General features: G+C 48.6%; 2 protein-coding genes and 1 long non-coding RNA gene across 3 annotated transcripts in view; 1 reads left to right on the top strand and 2 right to left on the bottom strand.

Moving 5' to 3' along the window:
* Positions 1 to 4,760, bottom strand: part of FSD2 (fibronectin type III and SPRY domain containing 2) — a 45,432-nt gene extending 40,672 nt beyond the window's left edge. Inside the window, exons 1-3 of the mRNA XM_080808382.1 lie at positions 4,179 to 4,760; positions 1,976 to 2,165; positions 821 to 991 (exon numbers count right to left, since the gene is read on the bottom strand). Of these exons, the coding sequence (XP_080664508.1) occupies positions 821 to 978 (158 nt within the window). The 5' untranslated portion in view covers positions 979 to 991; positions 1,976 to 2,165; positions 4,179 to 4,760. The remainder of the gene's footprint in view (positions 1 to 820; positions 992 to 1,975; positions 2,166 to 4,178) is intronic.
* A 162-nt stretch (positions 4,761 to 4,922) lies between these two features.
* On the top strand, positions 4,923 to 21,735 carry WHAMM (WASP homolog associated with actin, golgi membranes and microtubules). Its single transcript, XM_080808381.1, has 10 exons — positions 4,923 to 5,634; positions 6,726 to 6,899; positions 9,033 to 9,183; positions 10,793 to 10,962; positions 12,070 to 12,235; positions 13,998 to 14,185; positions 15,201 to 15,287; positions 15,549 to 15,644; positions 19,219 to 19,690; positions 20,959 to 21,735. The coding sequence occupies exons 1-10, from the start codon at positions 5,035 to 5,037 to the stop codon at positions 21,258 to 21,260; spliced, it is 2,406 nt and encodes an 801-aa protein (XP_080664507.1). The 5' UTR covers positions 4,923 to 5,034; the 3' UTR covers positions 21,261 to 21,735.
* On the bottom strand, positions 14,370 to 20,561 carry LOC308345848. The gene is made up of 4 exons (XR_013967116.1): positions 20,258 to 20,561; positions 19,574 to 19,747; positions 17,558 to 17,703; positions 14,370 to 15,236 (listed from the first exon to the last, which is right to left on the bottom strand). It is a non-coding gene; the product is annotated as an uncharacterized lncRNA (long non-coding RNA).
* Positions 21,736 to 22,018: the final 283 nt, after the last annotated feature.

The following is a 22,018-nucleotide window of genomic DNA, read 5'->3' as shown; positions in this document are numbered from 1 at the left end:
CTACTCTAGGCCATAGGGCTGCAGTAAAAAACAAAACAACAAAAAAGGCTTTTGCTGAAGTCTTATATGGGAGGTGTGTCCCAGTGCATTAATTAGAAAAGCCCCGTCCCCCCGTAAAAATGATTTTTAACCTTCTGTCAGGCATGAGCGCCTCTGGGAATCTATTGAAAGCTGTGAATTCTCTCCCTAAAAGTGAGCCCCTAGGGCACCAACAGAATTTTGCCTGTAATTTCAGAAGCTCACCCAGGTAGCCCTTTGCAATTCTCGAGCCACAGCTAAGGAAACTTGCTATCAAGCGTTGGCTGTACAGTGACACGAATAGTTCAAATCAGCTCTCACAGGCAGAGTCCAAACCCGAAAACTTTCTGTGGGGAGAGGGGTATGTGTAACAGGTGAAAATGATTGTCATTCGGTTTTCCTGTATTTCCATCAAAATATGAAATTATGATTTGTCAGGACGCACATGCCGATTAAAATAAAATGTGTTTATCAGCCTGCCGGAGGAGAACACTACACAAGGTTCCAAACTGTTCTAGCAAATGGACTCCTGCACTAAAAATACTTTAAGGGCACACCGCAGGAATCGGCAGCCGCAGAGGCTTTCACACCCCATACCAACACTGCATTCAGTCGAGGCGAGCCCATGCTCCAGGAGGGCACAGAAAACATTCCCACTGCTGACTGCCATTTACACATCCGCAATTTAAGATGATACCTCTTTGCCTAAAGGAACAATATTACGTTAACATCGCGCCATTAAGTAACTGACTTCCTAGTAATACCCTTTGCATGAGAAGAATAAGATCACCCAGAAACTTGCCTGCTGATTTCAGGGTCCACGGGTTCTTCTTTGACCTCCAAGGCGTCTGGAGAAGGATTTCCCTCCAGGTCACCTGTTCGAGCCCCGCAGCCTGCCCCTGCCTGGCTTACAGCAAGGGCTGTAACTGGGGCATGGAAGGTGACAGGTGACGGTAACATGAGCCAGCTCCCACTGCAAATAGCAACAGTTGTGTGTGAGAGCCCAAATATAGACCCGCAGCGGCTGTCTTGCACTTCTTAGCACTCAAGTGTCACCAGGAGGGGTCACATGCTGTCCCCTGAGTTCCTTCATTTACTGGGAGGATGTGAGGTCTGTAGCTCCCCTGAGCTGCTTGGACGGCTGGTCGTGTGCAGAGGGCAGGGGGGCAGCTGCGAGCCATGCAGAGAGGGAGGAAGGGCCTCTGAGAGTCCTCAAGCCAGGTGGCTTCCACCTGGCCTGATGGACTTTTCCCGAAGTGTTTTGAACAAGTACGGCTCTGAAGGGAATCAAACGCAATGTCACTTTTTTTTTCTTCCACCATTCCTTTCACATGTACTCACAGTGGAAATCATTCCCCTCTCCAGTAAAAAACAAACAAACAAACAAACAAACGAGCAACCCGGCAGACCCGTGACTTTCTGCTCCCTCTTAGGTGACATTCAGTCCTAGGGTTATTTGAAGGCACAGTCTCCATTCAGTAACGGAGCGTACCGTCCAGAATACTAACGCAAAAGTCAAACTTCGCTTAGCCAGTATCAAAGTCTTCTCCCCTACGCAGTCTGGGCCTCTTGAGCTGGAAGTCTGCCCTGGGAAAGGAGGAATGAGGTTGGCCTCTTCTCCTCACACCTCCTGCCTGAGCTGCTGCTGGAACACCAGGGCGGAAGCGCCGAGACGGTGAGGCGGCCTCTAACGGAGCTGGGGCCGCAGCGGGTGCTAGCTTCAGGCTCTCTGGGCGGGCAGGCGCTTAGAGCTCCCTATTGTGCGCCCTCCTTTCCTCTTTGTCTCCCCCCTCTCTCCTGGGGAGCTTTTTACATCTCTGGAGTTTCCCATCACGGAGACCCTTCCTTCGAGCTCACACAACCAGGCTGAGAACCCCTCTATCCAGGGGGTCCCTCGCATTCCCCTTATAGGCCCTGGTGGACCACTTCCAAGATCTCTCGAATGAGGTTTCCTTACCTGTGCAGTTGGCTCTCTTAGGCAGGATCTGATGATTCCTTGCTGACTCTGTCTTCCCGCTGGCTCACATCTGGATCTTGGAAGGCAGGCCCATCCTTGGTCCCTGCAAACTCTGGGAGGCAGTCGGACCCAATCTGCCACTTCCTCGGACTCTGCCATCAAAGCAGCCAATTTGCTCACCTCAGGCCACCTGCAGAAAGATACACCAAGCTTCCTAAAGTGTCCCTTTGAAGATCCCTCACTGGGTGTAGGGGTAGAGGACGGGACTTCCAGCCCTCCCCGTAGCCCACCTACAGTGTTCCCCAGAGAAACTGCTTCACCAGTTTCCCTCCTGAGAGCATGAACGGGGTTCTGGACAGCTTCCTTGAAAAGTCTGCTTATGGTGATTGGATCTCAGAATTTTACATCTGTTGCTTTTTAAAATCTCAGTCAAAATGTCATTTGAAAGATATCATTACTGCCAGGTATCTATAACATAAAAATACTAGAAGCACAATAAAATATCAAAAGTAAAAAAAAATTAAAGAAAAAAGTTATGCAAAGATGTATGCACAAGAATGTTCACCACCACTTTATGTATGCTTGCCGAAAATTGAGATTCACCCATGTCTGACAATACAGAATTTGTTAAATCACTATACGGTCAACTCAACATTGGCAAGTATGAATAATCATGTAGGTGCCTATATTGTAGGTGGAAAATACCCACAATATATCTGTAAGTAGAAAAAGGGTGTAAATAAAATCTCATGACAGCATAATCATAAATATATTAGATGATATGTAGATATATGATAGAGATATATAAACATACTACAAATAACAAATATATACTACATAGTATAATATATACTATAGATATATAATAATATATGATATTGTATATAATAGTACACTCAAAATGAGAGCAAGGTTTAACTCTTTTGAGTTAGTTTATTTTTTTTTCTTTATATCTTATACCTATTTTAATAACAATTATATATACACATTTTATTAATTTTTAAAAATATTTTTACTGAAAAATAAGATATGATATTTGGCTTAGAAAAAGGGCAATATTACAGAAGAACCGTAGAGTGAAAATAAAGCAGGCATGTATGCTGGCAACAATTATTAGGTTTGGTGGGTACCTGCCCTTATTTTTTTCTAAGAATGTACAAACACCTTCCCTCACACAAAAATAGAAATGACTTTTTTTTTTAAGATTTTATTTATTTATTTGACAGATCACAAGTAGGCAGAGAGGCAGGCAGAGAGAGAAGGGAGGAAGCAGGCTCCCCGCTGAGCAGAGAGCCCGAGGGGCTCGATCCCAGGACGCTGGGATCATGACCCGAGCCGAAGGCAGAGGCTTCAACCCACTGAGCCACCCAGGCGCCCCTAGAAATTACTTTTATAATTTGAAAGCCTGCTAGTGTCATTTTTGTAAAAAGATTTTATTTTTTATTTGTCAGAGAGATAGAAAGCACAAGCAGGGGGAGTGGCAAGCAGAATCAGGCTCCCTGCTGAGCAAGGACTCCCACCTGTCCCAGGACCCTGACATCATGACCAGAGCTGAAGGCAGAGCTTAACTGACTGAGCCACTCAGGTGTCCCTGCTAGTGTCATTTTGATAAAGTAAATAAATTAGAAAGACTACTAGAAAGGATAAAATAACATAAAACAAATACAGTAAAAAGACATACTGTAAAGAATATACAAAAAAGATACCAATACAGACTTAAAAAATTATCAGTAAATCACATTAGCTAAGTTAATATATTAAAAAATGGTTTGAGGAAAAGTAAATCCCTTCATCTAACAGGTTCTCTCCGAGAGGACTGCCGAGAGCAGCAGTTCTGAGTCCACGGCTCCACAGGGGTCAGGGTGGGGGGGCTCAGACAAGCAACTTCAGACTTCAAGCTACATTCCACAGAAGTTTCTAGATACCCTGGGCTCATCTTCCGCGGGGAGAGATGCCCTAACCATGGCTCCAGGCAGGCCCTGGTTTCTGGTTGCTTCCTTTGGGTAAGACAGCAAGGGCGAATCTGACGTCCGGATTTCCCATCTCCAAGCCTTCAAAAGCTCTTTCCCCGGTTCCTGAATCTAAACCCTCAGGAGCCTCAGAGAAGGGCTCCTCCTCGCGGCTTCCAGGGCCTCTCCCCGCACCTGCCTTCCCCGGAGCCCACCCCCGAGCCCTCCCAGGGCACTCCCAGGAGGAAGCCCACCTGCACGGCTTCCCCGCGCGCCCCGGCGCGCACCGCGCCTTTCTCGGACGCAGACCGGGCTGTCTTATTCCCTCCAAGCCACATCCCATCGCCACGTGCAAATGAGATTTCCCCATTTCCTCCAACAGGTCCTGGGGGGCCAGGTGGTCTTATCAGCCTTCGTGTGTCTGTTGGGACACGGTGCATTGCCGGGTCTCCGTCTCCGCGGCTGTAAAAAGAAGAGCAGGAACGCACCGCACGCACGCACGCGGTCTGGGAGCTGGGACGCTTTGAAGACCGAGAGACCTCGGTGTGCGCCCCCGGACCTGCACACAGCTGACACCCCACGAAAGCCTTCTCACTCGGGAACGGCAAATGTGTGGCTGCTACCCACTGGCCGGCGCTTCGAGGCCCTCAGCCAGTAACTCCTACGTTTCATTTAACATTTGGTGTCCAAGTCTGCACGGTCCTCGGGCGCAGGAACCCTCGGGGACTCACAGCGCCCAGGCCCGTCCCCGTTCCCAAGAGGCTCGCAGTTCAGCGCAGGCCGCTAAGAGGGTAGCTCGCTCAGGTGAGGAACACTCTTCCTACGGGAGCAGGTCCAAAGGTGGAAAAGGTGAGGCAAGAGTGGACGTTCCCGGGCTCCGGGGCGGGGTTGCGACGGGGACCGCCGCCCAGGGCCCCGAGACAACCTCTCAGCTTCTCATTGGCTGCCGAGAACCCGCCCTCGCGCCGACAGCCAGTCAGAGGCGCCGGGGGGCTGAGCCCGACGGGCGCTGACGCGAGCGCGGACCGGCGACAATGCCGCCCGGCCCCCGGGGGTGCGGGGAGGCCAGGCGCGCGCGAGCCCGGCCCTCGGGCCGCTGAGCCGCCGGCCATGGACGACGAGCAGCCCGACAGCTTGGAGGGCTGGGTGCCGGTCCGCGACGACCTCTTCGCCGAGCCCGAGCGGCACCAGCTGCGCTTCCTCGTGGCCTGGAACGACGCGGAGGGCAAGTTCGCGGTGACCTGTCACGACCGCACGGCGCAGCGGCGGCGGCGCGAGGGGAGCCGGCCCGAGCCCGAGCCCGAGCCCGAGCCGGCCGCGTCCCCCCCGAGCTGGGCGGGCCTGCTCTCGGCCGCCGGGCTCCGCGGCGCGCACCGGCAGCTGGCGGCGCTGTGGCCGCCGCTGGAGCGCTGCTTCCCGCCGCTGCCGCCGGAGCTGGACGCGCGCGCCGGCGGGGCCTGGGGCCTGGGGCTCGGGCTGTGGGCGCTGGTGTGGCCGGCGCGCGCGGGCCCCGGGGACGCGGCGCTGCAGGAGCTGTGCGGGCGCCTGGAGCGCTACCTGGGCGAGGCGGCGAGCGGCTGCGGCGGCGCGGCGGTGCGGGACGCGCTCTTCCCGGCCGACGGCGGCGCGCCCGACTGCGAGAGCCTGCGCGACTTCCGGGACAGGGCCCTGCGCGCGCGGTGGACGGCGGCGGGCGCGCGGCTGCGCCAGGTACGCCCGGCCCCTTCCGCCGGCTCGATGGGGCCGCTGGGCTGCGCGCGCCGTGGGTGGGCGTGGGTGGGCGCGGGTGGGCGGGTCGTGTTCCCGAGAGCCCGCCGGCCAGGCGGCGGGGGGCGGGGCGCGCACAGGTGCACACAGGTGCGCACAGGTGCACAGGTGCACAGGGGGACGGGACGGCGTGCTCCGGCGGGTCACCGTGCCTCTGGCGGAGCAGGCTGTGCTCACAGGATTTGCTAGAGAGTAGCGGAAACACAACCGGAAACGGCCGTAGTGCGTGTGGGAAACAACGACACGCACTAGATGTAAACACTTCCCGGTTCTGCGGGGGCGGGGACGGGAGCAAGGGAGGCCGCTGCTCCAGACGACGAAGGGGCCTCGGGGAGACGGTTCGGAAAGTAACGCACACTCGGTCACATGGAAAGCCGAAGGGGAGTGAGCTTTATTTACCGATTTGGACTAGCAACAGGAGTGCAATTTTAAGCTTAAAAGGGGTCGTTTGGGAAGCCGAACAATTCATTCTTTGAGTTATAAACTTACAGAACTTAAGGGGAGGAGGAACGCCAGTCCACAAAAGGGTTTGGGGAAAAAAAATACAGCGTGCATATCCACAGTTTACTACCGTGGCCCAGATTTAGTGGACATGTCCTCTTGGACATGTCCTCTTGCTTGCTCATTCTCATCACAGGTCGTTCTTAATCTGGATGAGTTTTCTGTGCATTCTTTTGAGGAAGAAGGGTGTGGGAGAGGAATTCAGCCACGTTGCAAACTCTTAATTACGTCTCCTTCAGCTGCCTATGGAATGAGCTTTTTAAATTAAAATGGCTTCATAAAAGGAGCTTGTTAAGGGTGTCACGCCATCGAATGATTACAGCAATAACATTCTGCCATGGATATTGCATGATTTCATTAACCATTCTTGTTTTTATGGGGCCTTTTGGTTGGAGGACAATAGCATTTTCATATTTAATCAGTATTTCAAATTTTAAAGTTCAGGGCATTAAAGGTTCTTTAGTTTTGTTTGTTTGGCTTGATCTTATAAATAACTGCCCTTCCTTGAGCTCTATATACTTTCTGTCTTCTAGGTTCTTCAGGGGCATGAGAAAGCCCAGACCATGGTAGCACTAATGAACGTCTATCAAGAGGAAGATGAGGCGTACCACGAATTAGTTACAGGGGCAACTATGTTCTTCCAGTATTTGCTGAAGCCATTTAGGGATATGAGAGAAGTTGCAACTTTATGTAAGCTTGGTATTTTGGTATGTTTTCTTTATATTTTTTATTTTATCAAATTGACTTTTTGTCACATATTATTTCTTTAGTCTCATTTGACATTCAGTCTGTTTTTGTGCCTTGGGTTCACCGTTCTGTTTAGATGATATGATATATACACTGAATTTATTTTTTAAAACTAATTTTAAAATGAAGGCATTTTACATTGGTCATCTGAATACATTAAGATTTCTGCAGCTTTCCAAGGGTTAAACACATTCTTTGCTGATGACTTGTTTTTGATGTGATGTGTATTTACTTGAGCCTATTTTCAGACTCTAAGGACATATGCAGATTTCTAAGAAACAGGATGAAAATATAAATAGCAAGGCCCTGGGTCATAATTCAGTAATTTAAGCTTTAGTAAATGTCGCCATCGCTCCTATTTCCTGGAGCTCTGGAACAATCCAGTGACCTTAGTTAGAACAGGCGTTCTGTCAGTGTTACAAAGGAACGTAAGGTCTCAACCAGCTGGAGTCAGAAGACATCAGAGAGATCTCTTGATCTCTGCCCCCTGCACTGGGCCAGCCACACATGTTCTCATGGCCCCAGCCAAGCTTTGGGAGTGTAGAAATGGTATCCTATTTAGAGAAAGTTGTTCTGCTCGTTACTCTGGAAGTTTATTATTTGGATAGTCTTTTCTTCCTGTATATATTTTTTCTTTAATTAACAGCTTCCCTGAGATATAATTCACAGACCATGCCATTCAGCTGTTTAAGGTGTACAATTCAGTGGTTTTTAGTATATTTATTTGAGCGACTGTCACCACTGTCTAGCTCCAGAACATTTTCATCACCCCCGAAAGACACCCACCCCATGCCCAGTAGCATCACTCCCCATTCCCTTCCCCCACCCCCGACCCTAGGCGGCCACCAGTCTACTTTCTACTTCAGGGCACTTCATCTTGTACGGGATCATGTACAGATTTGTGTCTGGCTCTTTTCGTGTCACATAATGGTTTCAAGGTCCATCTACGCTGGCGCACGTACCAGAACTTTGTTTCTCTCTCTGGTCCCGTAGTATCACTACATGGATATTGCACATTTTACTTATCCACTTAGGAGCTGGTGGAGCTTTGGCTTGTTTGATGGACATTTAAACTTCCATTCAAAAAGTTAGTTTCCACTTTTTGAATATTAGGAATAAAGCTGCTGTGAACATCTGTGTACAGGTGTCTATGCGGACATATGTGTTCGTTTCTCTGGGGTGTTTACCTAGCAGCACAATTGCTGGGTCATATGGTAACTATACTTAGCCTTTCCAAAGAACTGTCAGACTTTTCCAATGCAAACGTACCATTTTACATTCCTGCCAGTGGTAAGTGAGGGCTCCAGTTTGTCCACATTATTGTCAACACTTGTCACTGTCTGTCTTTTTGGTTTTAGCCATCCTGGTGGATGTGAAGTGGTGTCCTAGAGTTTTGATTTACATTTCCCTGATGGCCAGCCTCTGTGTATTTCTTAGAGTAACAGCTTTGTAGAAGAATTGGCTGCCAAAAGACTGCTAGTATATGTTGTAACTATGAATGTTTAGATTTTACTATGTTTAGGTTATGTATTATCTTTGCACTTCGGAGAAGAATGATCATATTGAAAAAGCTTCCTGCCATATCCCTAAAAGAAACCGTAGTGACAGCTAACACTCGAATGCTGTGTACCAGGCCCTGTGCTTAACAGCACAGGTGTCATTTAAACAATTGTGGGATTTTCTAAATTTTTTTAATTTTTAACTTAATCTCTACACCCAATGTGAGGCTCACACTCACAACCCCAAGATCAAGAGTCGCACACTCCACCAACTGAGCCAGCCAGGTGCCCTGAAAGAACTGTGTATTAACAGAGAAACGTAACTTGAGAGCATTCCTGTCTGGAAAGTGTTATTCTAGTAGTGCAAGATGAAAGTAGGTTTTTCTTCTTCTTCACACCCCAGAGTATCCCTTTGTCTTCCAGGTGGTGTCTAGCTTAGAGCCTCCTTCATACTCAGTAAGGAGTTGCCGGATGAAGGAAATTTAATTAAGTAGTAGGATTAAAAGTAGTTGGCATAATCTAGGCAGTCCATTTCCTTTCAGTTTCCTCTGGCTCTGCATTACTCTTCTAATATGATTTTCCCGTCTTCTGTAGAAATCCTTGGATGAGGATAATTTGGGTCCTAAGCGGATAGTTGCCTTGCAGAAGGAAGCCAAAGAATGGACCAGACAGGCTGAAGAAGCCGTAGTCTCTATTCAGGACATTACAGTGAATTATTTTAAAGAAACAGTAAAAGCGTTAGCAGGTAAGTGTAAAATTCTATACCAGGGTGTGTGTCATGTTCACTTGATTCAACAAACACTCGAGTGCCTCTTGAATACAAGACCCTGTGTTTCCTAGGAGCTGGGGATTCGGTGTAAGGATGAGTATAAACAGACACTGTACAGTCTGGTGAGGGGAGAGAGATCCTACTTATGTATTCCTTCCAGCACACGGAAGATGGCAGTAGCAGCCATCTTCTTCCGTGAAGAGGAGAAGCGTGGGGCTCTGAGGGCTGCCAGGAGGCACGAGGCTCCTTCACTAGGTCAGTGAATGCCTCTGGGAAGTGGCGCCTGCCCCGATCTCTTGAAGGGTCAGTGGGAGTTGAGAGAGCATCAAAGTGAGGGAAGAGTGTTCCAGAAGAAATGACAGTGACCAGGTTCTCTGGCTGAAGGGAGGCTGGCAAGTGTGAGGAACTTAAGGAAAGCCTGGGGGCTGGAACAGAGACGGAAGGGGAAGGGACACGGGCCCGACAGAATGCCGCAGACGGTGGCTGGGGCGGACGAAGGACTTCTGACGGAGTAAGTCGCGGTCGCTGACGGCCCCAGAAAGGAAACTAACGTGTGCCATTCCGTTAAGTTCCATTCAACAAGTGAAATGTCACTTGGTCACAAAGTAGGATCCTCTGTATCTGTTTTTATGAACGGCGAGAGTTCCACAATATGTTAAATAATAAGCTTCAAAGAAGATGATGATCTTGTGTTTTTTTTTGTTTTTTTGTTTTTTAAGATTTTATTCATCTATTTGAGAGAGAGCACAAGCAGGGAGAGGGATGGAGGGAGAGGGAGAAGCAGAATTCCCACTGAGCAGGCAGCCTGATGCGGGGCTCCGTCCCAGGACCCTGGGATCATGACCTGAGCCCAACGCAGATGCTCAACCGACTGAGCCACCCAGGTGCCCCTTGTGGGGTTTTTACTTTTTGTTCTTGGTTCAAACTGCCAGTCTAGCTTGACGTAGAAACGGTCTGGACATATATGCACCAAAATGTAAGAAAGATCGCCTCAAGTAGATGAGATTTATGACTTATAATTATTATTTTTAAATGAAGTATCTGAAATTTTTAAATGAAGTATCTGAAAATTTTTTTTTTTAAGATTTTAAGTAATCTCTACACCCAACCTGGGGCTCTAACTCACAACCCTGAGATTAAGAGTCCCATGCTCGGGGCACCTGGGTGGTTCAGTGGGTTAAAGCCTCTGCCTTCGGCTCAGGTCATGATCCCAGGGTCCTGGGATCGAGCCCCACATCAGTCTCTCTGCCCAGCAGGGAGCCTGCTTCCTCCTCTCTCTCTGCCTGTCCCTCTGCCTACTTGTGATCTCTCTCTGTCAAATAAATAAAATCTTTAAAAAAGAAAAAAAGAGTCCCATGCTCCACTGACTGAGCCAGCCAGGCGCCCCGAAGTATCTGAAGATTTTACACTGATGTCCATGTATTATTTTTGCAACAATAAAAAATCACTAAAATAAAACAATTTTTCTCTTAGAAAGGATGTTTTGTAAGTAACATGGAAGGCAGTAAACAATTACCTCAGGATACATTTTTCCCTTTTCAATGAGTGGTAATTGCGTTTTATTTTGTTAATTATAATCCAACAGGAATGCAGAAACAAATGGAACAGGACAAGAAGAGATTTGGCCAGGCTGCCTGGGCCACGGCAACTCCCAGATTAGAAAAACTCAAGCTGATGTTAGCCCGAGAGACTTTGCAGCTCATGAGAGCCAGAGAGTTGTGTTTAAATCACAAAAGAGCTGAAATTCAGAGAAAGGTAAGACAAAGATAAATGAAACCTGGTTGGGAAAAAACCCCACACTTTTGCGGCAACTGAGTGGTTCCACTGGTTAAGTGTCTTGATTTTGGCTCAGGTTATGATCTTAGGGTCATGGGATCGAGCCCCTCGATGGTCTCCACACTGGTTGTGGGCGCTGCTTAAGATTCCCTCTCCCCGGGCGCCTGGGTGGCTCAGGGGGTTAAGCTGCTGCCTTCGGCTCAGGTCATGATCTCGGGGTCCTGGAATCGAGTGCTGCATCCGGCTCTCTGCTCAGTGGGGAGCCTGCTCCCCCCCCCCACCTCGCCTGCCTCTCTGCCTACTTGTGATCTCTGTCTGTCAAATAAATAAAAATAAAATCTTTAAAAAAAAAAAAAGATTCCCTCTCCCCACTGCCCCAGCCACCGCCTGACGCACATGCATTGTGCACACTCTCTCTAGAAAGGAAGGAAGGAAGGAAAGGCAGAGAAAGAAAAGGAAGGAAAAAAGAAAGGGAAAGAAAAGGAAAAAAAGAGAGAAAAGAAAAAAAAAAGAAAAGCCTACACTTCTAGGTAGCACCTTTCTTTCCAAGCACTATTAACAGACCTTCCTTGCTTCACTCATTCCAACATCCTCTACTAGCTGAAAATTTAGACTGTGGAAGGTTGGCCGTACAGCTTCCTTTCGGTCAAGATGCTTTTGAAATATTCTAAGATGCTCCTGGTAATAACACTGAGCTCAGTACTGAAGTGGGTGATACACTTAAATGAGTGAAGCAGTGTTTCAACCCAACTCGAGAGTAATACAAAGGTCCTTCCTCCTAGGATCATAGCCACTTAAATTTCCTCCAGTAACGATAAAAGTTTGAAGCAGGAAACAGGGCAGATGCCTCACTGCTATTGATTTTTCTCTAAACCTAAATGTTTTCGTATATTTCAAGGGTAAGTTAAAGTATTTGTAATAAATATTGAATAAGGCATTTTTGTTTTGTTACTTGAAAGAATGTTTCTTCTGTCTGTTTTCTGTTTGGTCTTAAGCCGAGAGTAGAAAATTGATCGAATGCATTGAACATTAGCTTTCAGTGTACTAATTATTTTAACTTGCTCTTACTTTTTTCATGAAAACAAGATGGAAGCTCTTCCAGAACAAGAAAAAAATACAGACATTGTAGATGAACTAGAAATACAATATTATGAAGTCCAATTAGAACTGTATGAGGTTAAATTCGAGATATTAAAATATGAAGAAATACTGCTTATAACACAGTTGGACTCAATTAAAAGGCTTATAAAAGGTAAGATTTATCTTTAAATGTATATGTTAAAATGTTTAAATCACACATCCAAGGAAATAGAGGCCACGTTATTACTTCTTTTTAGTTGGCTAAACCATCTACTGAAATTTCCTTAAGTTTCCTTTTAGCATTTTTGTTATTCCAGTGATACAGTCGTAGTTAAACACACAGCAAAACAGAGAAAGGACTGGTTATCCCACAGTCCCATGACCTAGAGATACGGAGGGAGGACAGTGTGCTGGAGAGCCCTGTTTGTATACTGATGTACACAAGTAAATACCAATTTTTAAACCCAAACTGCATATCCTGTTTAGTAAGCTCTTCTCATTTAATACATAATAACCATCTTTCCATTGCAGTAAGTAAGAAAAACATCAGACATTTTAATGGCTTCACAGTGTTTGATTAAACGGATATGCCAAGATTTCCAGCCTTTCACTACTGCAAATGGCGGTGCGGCAAAGAACCCTCCTTTACACGTCCGCGCCTTTAAGAGAGAGAGATTTTTTTTTTTTTTTTTGAGAGAGAGCACAAGCAGGGGGAGCAGCAGGCAGAGGGAGAGGGAGAAGACGACTCCCCACTGAGCAGGTAGACTGATCCCAGGTCCCCGAGATCATGACCTGAGCCGAAGGCAAGACATTTAACCGACTGAGCCACCCAGGTGCCCAAGATTATTTCCTGGAATAAATTTCCACACTTGATCTTAGCCAAAAGGCCGAGAAGCGATCCTGGAATAAATTTCCAAAGGTGGAATCATTGCATCAAGGACAGTGCGGACTTTGCACACGGACACACACCTGCTAACACTACAGTAATCGTCCGATTCACATTTTTTCCTCACTTCTGTTACCTTTTGATTTCCAGATTCCGTACCATATAATGGCCTTCTAGACTGAGGTTGTGCAAATAGGGGAAATCCTATTTGAAAAGTTACCCGGAAAGATGCGTGCCAAATTGTTCATCATGTTTTCCTCTGGGAATGGGATTCCAAAGGAAGGACGGAAGGAAGGAGAAAGGAAGAAGGAAATTTCACTTTCTATTTTACTCAGTTCTGTAGGGCTGGGATTTGTTATAAGTGGCACGTATTTTTAAAAAATACATATGTAATAATTAAATATCTTTAAGGTGCCTAAATGCCACACTGCTGGTCGAAGGTAGTTGCCTTTGTGGAGGGCCACTGAGTGCTGATTATCAAGGGCCCTGACTTCATCTTCTAAAGAAGTAATAAGGGGCACCTTCGGCTCAGGTTGTGATCTTGGGGTCCTGGGATCGAGCCCCACATCGGGCTCTTTGCTCGGCAGGGAGCCTGCTTCCCCCACTCTCTCTGCCTGCTGCTCTGCCTACTTGTGCTCTCTGTCAAATAAATAAAATCTTTAAAATAAATAAATGAATAAAGAAGTAATAAAAACGTACACAGATTTTATGTTTAGATGTGCAATCACTGTGAAATTGATAGTAACGGGACCCGGAATATTGTAGTACAAAATGCTCAAATGAGAGGGCACTGCATTGCCATTAAAATTCTATTTCCATCACATGGAAAATGGCCTCTTAGCCCTGTGTTGTTGATACGTGTGGCTGTGTGTGTGTGTATGTGTAGCTAGCTGTGTGTGTGTGTGTGTGTGTGTATGTGTGTATGTGTAGCGGCTCTCCCTAGGTGGTGGGGTCACAAGTCATATTTACCTTCTAACACTCGAAGTATTTTTGTGTGTTATTTCTTATACCCAACCATGTTTTAAAGACGTCATCAATATGTTTCTAGATAAAGAGGAGGAGGTTGTCTATTACGACCCGTGTGAAAGCCCAGAGGAGCTGGGGGCGCTCAATGGCGTGGCAGGGCTGCCGGGGGACCAGAGCGCGGAGGTGAAGGAGCTGAGCCGGCAGTGCGGGCGCCTGGAGTCGCAGCGGGGCAGGATCTGTGCCCGGAGAGCCCGTCTCAGGAACAGACAGGTAGGCGCGTGCGCAGCCGCTCTCCGCCCTTCCCCTTCTGGGGACTCCTTCTATGGAAAATAGAGGTGTTGAAAGGAGGGCTTTCTGCCAACACAGTGATTAATTTCATGTGTTTACATAGCTATCAGTGGCTTCAGATAAAATATATGTACTTTTTTTTTTAAAAAAGATTCTGTTTCTTTTGGGGCCTAAGCATTTACCATAATGTCTAGATTTTTGGTTTATCTGTCCAACAACTGTGTCGAATGCCTGTTACATACACAGCTATTTTTAAAATAGTGGTAGGAAGAAACTTCTAATAATCAGCTATAGTATATTCTAAAATTTATTTTAAATTACCGATTATAGAATATCAGAAATAACGGGGCACCTAGCTGGCTCAGTCAGTGGGGTGCAGGTGTTGATCTTGGGGTTGTGAGTTTGAGACCCACGTTGGGTGTAGACATGACTTAAAAAAATTTTAATCTAAAAAAAGAAAATTCAGCTTATACCAGTCCTTGTATTTGGTGAGTGATTTTTTTCTTAATTTTTAAAAACTCCGTGATTACATAAAAGTGATATACTAAGAATGGTTAAGCACAGTTAAAATACAGTTTTTAATATAATTTCCCAGGTGTTTGTGGGTTGGATATGGTTGTGTAGGTATGTCTGGAAATGTAGTTACTATTGTAACATTATGGGGAGATGTGGAAATAGATTCTTAGGACACATGCGTTTCAGCACAGGGGATGGCCTGTGTGTCCCCTCATTTCCACTTGGGGGGTTTGCTCTTCCATCTTTCCCGGCACGAGATCAGCTGTGGTCCTTACCACTGGGGGCCGCCAGTCCCTGTCGGTAGCCCATCCGCATGTGTCCCATGACCGAGGGGAGGCAGGACCACGGAGCCACACCAGAAACCCCTGAGAACGACTGCCTCACACGACAGCACAAACGCAGTGCCTCCTCCTGCCAGGCCTCTCTGCTAGCAGCCACGGTAACAATGAACACGTGCCGGTGACTTGTATCGTTTTCCCAGGATCAGTGCAAAGAGAACCATCGTCTCCGACTGCAGCTGGCGGAAGAGAGTGTGAAACATTTCCATCAGCATCATCGTATCCAGGTGGTAAGTGGCTGAAGAGAACACATCTCATGTTCGCATCACGTGACACACTGGCTTACATCTATGGAGAGGGGATCTCCCCAGGTGTGGGGGGTAGGGGTGGCCACCAGGCTTGATCCTGGGGAGCCTGCAGTCCAGCCTTGCAGCCTGGAGAGGGGGCCTGGGACACGGGCTGGGGGAGGCACCTGCATCTGGTCACTGGCCCTTTCCTTCTCAAGACTTCTACTTGGAGAAATGTACAAACATCTGTTTCTTTAAATATAGAAAAGAGACAGGATGAAAGAAGAAGAGCAAAAGAAAAAAGAATGGATAAACCAGGAACGCAAGAAAACGCTCCAGCGGCTGAGAGCATTTAAAGAGGTAAGTTCTAGAAATAGTCCCCTCACCTGCATTTTCTGGAGAAATAAACGAAGATCACCCGTGCTGGGAGAAAAGTATTATGAACAGATCATTGGGAACACAAAATGTTCCCCAAACACCATTATTTTTAGTGTAGAAATAAAAAACAAAAATATTAGAATATTTTAAAAAAAGATTTTATTTATGTATTTGAGAGAGATCGAGCAAGCACACATGCATGATTGGGGAGAGGGGCAGAGGGAGAGGGAGAAGCAGGCTCCCCGCTGAGCAGGGAGCCCAACACGGGGCTCCATCCCAGGACCCTGAGATCATGACCTGAGCAGAAGGCAGATGCTTAACCCACTGAGCCAGCCGGGCGCCCGAAAATATTAGAATATTAAGTTTTTGACATTGCTGTACACCAGGGTGCTTGCTCTCCCGTCCCGGCCCGCGGGGCTGACTCTGCCTGCTGTAGTGTTGTCCAGCCAGGAGAATGGAGGGCGGCTACACTGGCCTCAACCTTAGCTTGCATTGCCTCAGTTGTAATAAAGAATTCTCTAAAATGCAGGCAAGGGAGCAGAGTGACACAGTGCATAGTGAAGTGCTCTGTGAAAAGTGAATAGGTTTAAAAAGAAGGTAAACAGCTACTTATTTAAAAACAATGTTAAACTAGTGCAGCATAAAACATACATCTGTTCTCATCACACATCTACAACACACACCTTCACAAAGACCCCAGTCCGTAGCCGCCCCCGCAAGGAGAGACCGCCTGCAGCCAGACAAAATTCTGGAATAAGGTATTGAAGGTGTGCTGTGATGCCAACAAGAAAAGGGGCCACTGGACTGACAAATCAGGACATCCTCACTTCACCTTGCTTTCTGATGTGCTTACTGCTCTGATCATAAATGAGCACCTACTGTATACCGGCCCGGTGCTAGACACATACGTTCATTCTCATTTACCTCTTAACCCTGTGACCCTGAGCAGCCACACTTAGTCCAGGCTTATATGCAGCCGCCTATCTCAAACTCCAGAGCCGCAACAGGCCCTCTCCTGCCCAGGCAGCACATCAGAATCACCTGGGGAGCTTGAGTCACGAATGGGGTGCCTGGGTGGCTCAGTGGATCGGGCTCTCTGGTCAGCGGGGAGCCTGCTTCCCCGCCCCCGCCTGCCTCTCTGCCTACTTGTGACCTCTCTGTCAAATAAATAAATAAAATCTTTAAAAAAAAAAAAAGAATATTGAAAGCCACGAACACCCAGACCCACCTCTGGAAGTGGGAAGACTGAGTTGGAGCACAAGGGGATCCCATGTTTGCCAAAAGTGCCATCCTCGAAGGGGACAAAGCCAATTTGACCACCTTTGAAAGGAAGGAAGGAAGCAGGAGAAGACAGGAAGTGAATCCTGATACGTGGTAACTTCTTGTGCCAAGACAAGTTGTTTTTAAATTTCTGAGGGGCTGCTTGGAGGTCAAGGGCTTAATTTGTCTTGGGTGAGCCCTGGGGAGACAGACCTCCCAGCAACATAAGGCAGAATTCAGCAGGTTGGGGTCACTGCGACTTGCAGCTGCGGGGATGCTCAGGAGAGGGTCCTGGGGGGGGGCATCCCTGCCCTCAGGATGGTTAGATGACCCCGGAGTCTGGCCCGGAGTTCCTGGGAGTCCAGTTCTGTGTCTGTGTGTCACACAGTCACTCCATGACTAGCGACTGCTAGTCATCGGTGAGGTCTGGGGCTTGCTGCCATCGCTCTGCTGTTTGCTGTGGAAAGACTTGGAAAAGCGTGGGAGGGAGACCGTGCAGGGGTCAGACCACCCCAGTAAAGAGAGGCAGGTGAATTTTCTGGTGTTCCAGTGCATACAAAAGCGATGTTTATGCTATACTGTCCTCTGTTTAGTGTCGTCTGTTAATAGCACGAGGTCTCCAAAAATGTACATACCTTCATTTAAAAATACTTTATTGCTCAAAATGTGATCATCGGGCCTCAGCCAGTTGTGGTCTTTTTGCTGGTGGAGGGTCTGGCCTCCACGTCACTGGCTGCTGGCGGGTCACGGTGGCCAGAGGTGGGCTGGCTGCGGCAGTGTCCTAGAATAAGACAACGATGAAGTTGACGGTCTTACACGGACACAGGGCACCCCAAAACCACTGTTTTTAAAGATTTTATGTATTTGGGGGAGAGAGAGCAGAGAACACAAGCACAGAGAGGGAGAAGCAGACTCCTCACTGAGCAGAGAGCCTGACTCAGGACTTGATCTCAGAACCATGAGATCATGACCTGAGCTGAAGGCAGACGCTTCACCGACTGAGCCACCCAGGCGCCCCTCCCAAAAGAACTGTAATAGTAGCATTAAAGATCACTGGTCGCAGATCACCATAGCAAAGTTAATGATGAAAACGTGAAATATTGCAAAAATGGTCAAAATGTGATAGACATGAAGTGAGCAAATGCTGGTGCAAAACAGCCCCAAGAGACCTGCTTGATGCAGGGTTGCCACAAACCTTCAGTTTATTAAAAAATACAATATTTGCAAGGCAAAATAAAGCCAAGTGCAGTAAGATGAGGTGTGCCTGTACTCTTTGTTTTGCACTTTTGGTATATTACTGCTAAGTCTACATTAGTATTATCACGTTACATACAGCCTCTGCCAGGTTTTTTTCCACTTAAATTACATTTTTGAGATGTGTTCCTGTTTATATAGAGAGATCTAGTCCACTCTATTGGCTACATATTTACATTTTCTGTTTCACTGGCTAGTCAGTGCCTTCATTAGGGACCGTGCTCCCACCACTCAAGTTTCATTTTGTTTTTTATAAGGTTATGTTTTCCTTTATCAAAGTAGTACTCGAGAGACCAGAATGTTTTAAATTTACATTTTTAGGGGCGCCTGGGTGGCTCAGTGGGTTAAGTGTCTGCCTTCGGCTCAGGTCGCGATCTCAGGGGCCTGGAATCGACCCCGGTATCCAGCTCCCTGCTCAGCGGGGAGCCTGCTCCCTTTGTCCTTCCCCCTTCTGTGCTCTCTCAATCTCTCAAATTTGAAAAAAATAAATTTACATTTTTAAGTTACAAAATTTACTCTAAACCTAAAAATTGGAGAAGAGACACGATACAACTGTCACCTTGAGGTCCATTCTGGCGGAATTTTTCATACCGCTGTGTTTTACATGGTTATTATAAATGTAACACTGTATCATCTGTATTTTTTAGGCTGTTTCACCGACTTTGTGTACTGATTTTCATTGCTACCTCCTACTTTAAACGGATTCACCATCATTTTCTCAGCCAACAGTCTCGTTATTTCGAGTCTTATTTTTTATACTAAACCAGAATGTTTTCATTGACGTGTGTGCGTTCACGTCATTTATTGCATTTATTGCATTATTGCATTTATTGCAGAGAAGGTATTACATATCCAGGAAATTGATGCTATTCCTTAGGAATAGATTTGGTAGCAAGGGCGGCTGTCCGGAGTGAGAGGGAGCCGCTGCGCACACGACCCCACCCCTGCAGAGGCCGGTCCGCGTCGGCACGCTGCGCGCGCGGCTCCGTACTCCGACGGTTTGCACCGTGGCAAGCGCCTCACAGCAGTGTTTCCTTTCCAGAGGTGTCCAGGTGGCTCTGTCCTAAAGACCCCTTGCTCAGAACCTGCAGCTCCACACCTGCCAGCTGGGCCTTCCCCGCAGACCCCTCCGATGGCCTCCGGGAGCCACCTGTCCTCGGGGGAAGCTGGCAGCGAGCCCGTCTCTGAAGTCAGCCACGTGCAAACCCCCGAGGATCCGCCGGGCTGGGGAAAGACCGTCCAGAGCTCTTTTCCCATTGGCGACCAAACACACTGCCCATCCAGTGAGGACCTGTCACCGCCCCCACCACCGCCCCCGCCTCCCCCCCCACCACTCCCACCACCCCTCCCTGCTGGGCCCTTTCCATATTCTCAGTCCGAGAATCGCCAGAACTCACACGGAAAGACGTCAGCGACAGCCGATCAGCCGCTTCCCCTGGTGTGCGACTCGTCGGGCTCGTCCCAGCCGAGGGCTGCAGGAGCGCATCACTCCTCAGCCGGTTTCGGAGGCCCAGGTAACTGCAGCCATCTGTCCCCGCTCAGTCCCCCTGCGGCTGGCTGCAGCATTCTCACTGTGGGGGCAATCACCCTCAAATCAGAATCTTTTGGAGGAGTCTCTACAGTCTTAAAACTCTCCAGCATTGGCTGCCTTAAGTGGTAACTTAATGCAAAGTTAGCACAGCCTGAACTGGAGTTTGCTAGACACAAATGTCAGCTCGCCATGAGGAAACTGTCTCTAGACATTCAATGGTCTCGTGACTTGGGGTCGCTCTTAAAGATTCCCATTTCAGGTGCTTAGGACTTGAGCGTGTGTTTGATTTCTGCCCCTGGAATTTTTCTCATGTTGCATCGAGTTAAGCCTGCTGTTGAGTCTGCTCTGAGTCACTTGCAGAATTTAATTTTTATGACTTAAGCTGAATATGGGTTGGGAATTATGGTAGAGGGACATGAGAACGCAGAAGGCTGTTCTTACAGACTGGAGGGCTGATAAGCGATATTTTGGGAGATCTTTCTAAAGTGAAGTGGTCAAAAAAACCAGTAGACCCCATTTTGCCTTTACAAGTACAATACAGTGAACACACGTGAATATTTTGTTGAACGAGGGCTGCCGCTCTGACCGGTAGTTCTAATTCCGGCTGATACATTGGCTGTTGAGGAGACGGGCTTAAATCCATCTGCCAGACTCAGAGCTGCTGCTTTGCGGGGGGAGGTGGTTAGATAAATCCCAGCAGAATTCTGTGTGCATTTGTTGCAAAGACTTTGCCGGAGCCCCTCCACCTGGGACTGGCAAGGGATCTGCAGGAGGCGACATGAACCATATAAACAGAATCGTTCCACACTGCGGTTCCGCCGTGCCCTGAAGCAGATTCAAAGGAAAACATCCACACTCCTAGAAGGAGACCACCTGGCCCGTGCGCGGGGGGTTCGCAGCGGCGTAGTGTGAACACGGAGCAGGGGCGCGCACGCCCGGGCCTGCAGTTCGGGTGTGGGCAGACCTCGGCGGGGGACGGGAGCGGGGAAGGACTCATCCCAGCCATCATGAGGACACGTGTGCGTGACCGTGGCTCTGAGCTGCTGTGGCTCTGAGGACGGGGCGGACAGGGAGTGGTCGGGGGAAATGAGTGACTTCCCTGCGCTCAGTGCACCTGGGGAGGACTTTTCCAGCAGGTAATGAGAGCGTCTGTGTAACAGAACGACGACACACTGAAATCATGTCACTAAGCGTCCTGGGCGGGGAGGGTGTGGCCTCCTGATCACACCTGCTCTGTCTGCTCCGTTTCAGGGTCTATGGATGAAGTCCTGGCCTCCCTCAGGCGGGGCAGAAGCCCTCTGCAGAGGCCAGACGCGCCCGTTCTGACCCGGCCCCCCGCCTCCTTCAACGAGCAGCTTCTGGCTGCCATAAGGCAGGGGGTCAAGCTGAAGAAGGTTCCCTCCGGCCTCAGCCCGAGCCCCGGCAACAAGCCGGCCGGCGACCTGGAGAGAAGCATCAAGGCGGCGCTTCAGAGAATCCAGAGGGTCTCCGCTGACTCGGAGGAGGAGGAGGACGGCGAGGAGCAGGGCCCCGGTGGCGAGTGGGACCACTGAGCGCTGCCCGCCACCCTGGCGCCTGCGCTGGAAATGCCCGGGACAGCCCAAGAGCTGAGGGGCTCTGCGGGACGTCGGCAGCTCTTCTGGAAAGCTGCGGCTCCGAAAATCAGGGCGGGAAGTCAAGGGGTGGCGACTCCCACAGGCCACACTGGAGCTGGGATCTTAGATCCCACCGTATTACGGCGCGGGAGAAAGTATCTATTTTTTCACGAAGGATTATCGAGCATCATTCCCTTACTCGGGAAGGGAGCTGCTGCCACCGGGGCGAGCCACGGCGTGCGGCTCCTGCCGGGTCCCCCCGGTCGCGGGCAGCAGTGCTCTCCTCGCCTCGAGGGGCTGGAAGGTGAACACGATTTTAGCAAGAATCGGAGTAAGGGGCTTCCAGCCAGGAACTATTTTAACTATTTCAAATGAAATCTATTTTATGTATCAAGCACTATATAAACTCATAATAAAGTACTATTTATAATGCATCAGTGTCACTCATGAGGACACGAAACGTCATATCTGAACACAGCTGTCCCTGCCGGGTGGGGGGCGGGGGCCTTAAATCTCTTAACGCGGTTTCAGATGGACGCCCGCGTAAGCAGATGCTGAAGGGAGGGGATGATGGTCCCGGCAGGGACGGAAGTCTCCTGTTGGGATCTTCCCTCCTCACCTTGTGCTGAATTCAGGAAGGGGACGGGGTCCCCACAGGCAGTCTGCTCACTTCTCAGACCGCCCAGAGTATCCCCACGGACCTCAGAAGCATCCCC

Source organism: Martes martes (assembly GCF_963455335.1).
Source record: "Martes martes genome assembly, chromosome: 7".
NCBI lineage: Eukaryota > Metazoa > Chordata > Mammalia > Carnivora > Mustelidae > Martes > Martes martes.
This window is presented reverse-complemented; position numbering and strand designations above follow the sequence as displayed.

Coding starts and splice junctions, on each gene's coding strand:
- WHAMM (XM_080808381.1), top strand. CDS start 5,035: ATGGACGACGAGCAGCCCGACAGCTTGGAGGGCTGGGTGCCGGTCCGC. Junction 9,184..10,792: donor AACAGTAAAAGCGTTAGCAG/GTAAGTGTAAAA, acceptor ATAATCCAACAG/GAATGCAGAAACAAATGGAA. Junction 15,288..15,548: donor AGCATCATCGTATCCAGGTG/GTAAGTGGCTGA, acceptor CTTTAAATATAG/AAAAGAGACAGGATGAAAGA.